This window comes from Gavialis gangeticus, unplaced genomic scaffold, assembly GCF_001723915.1.
Source record: "Gavialis gangeticus isolate Ggan-Ray unplaced genomic scaffold, GavGan_comp1, whole genome shotgun sequence".
Classification (NCBI taxonomy): domain Eukaryota; kingdom Metazoa; phylum Chordata; order Crocodylia; family Gavialidae; genus Gavialis; species Gavialis gangeticus.
In genome coordinates this window covers 16,510,122-16,510,378 of record NW_017729002.1, presented here as the reverse complement: position 1 = coordinate 16,510,378, position 257 = coordinate 16,510,122, and the positions used below count along the sequence as shown (strand labels likewise).

The 257-nt window shown below is 54.5% G+C and overlaps 1 protein-coding gene across 1 annotated transcript in view; it reads right to left on the bottom strand.

Moving 5' to 3' along the window:
• Nucleotides 1–6: 6 nt before the first annotated feature.
• UBALD1 (UBA like domain containing 1) overlaps nucleotides 7–257 on the bottom strand; it is a 16,110-nt gene continuing 15,859 nt past the window's right edge. The window contains exon 4 of the mRNA XM_019507393.1: nucleotides 7–257. Coding sequence (XP_019362938.1) covers nucleotides 82–257 — 176 coding nt within the window. The 3' untranslated portion in view covers nucleotides 7–81.

The window sequence follows — 257 nt, the reverse complement described above, 5'->3', positions numbered from 1 at the left end:
AAAAAAAAAAAAAAAAAAAAAAAATGAACACAGGGATCATGGGGGGCCTTCCCCTCACTGTGCTCTTACTTCTCCACAGCCTCATCTCTCAGCCTCCATGGTCACATTGGCCTTCTGTTCTGAAGTGGCCTGTTGAGAAACTGTGGCAGGCCACCCCGAAGGCTGTGAGGGCAGGGCTGGAGTCCACATGGTCTGCTGAGGCTGCTGGCCAGGAGGTGAGGCTGCAGGCCAGGCAGAGTTGAAGCCTCCATGCTGGG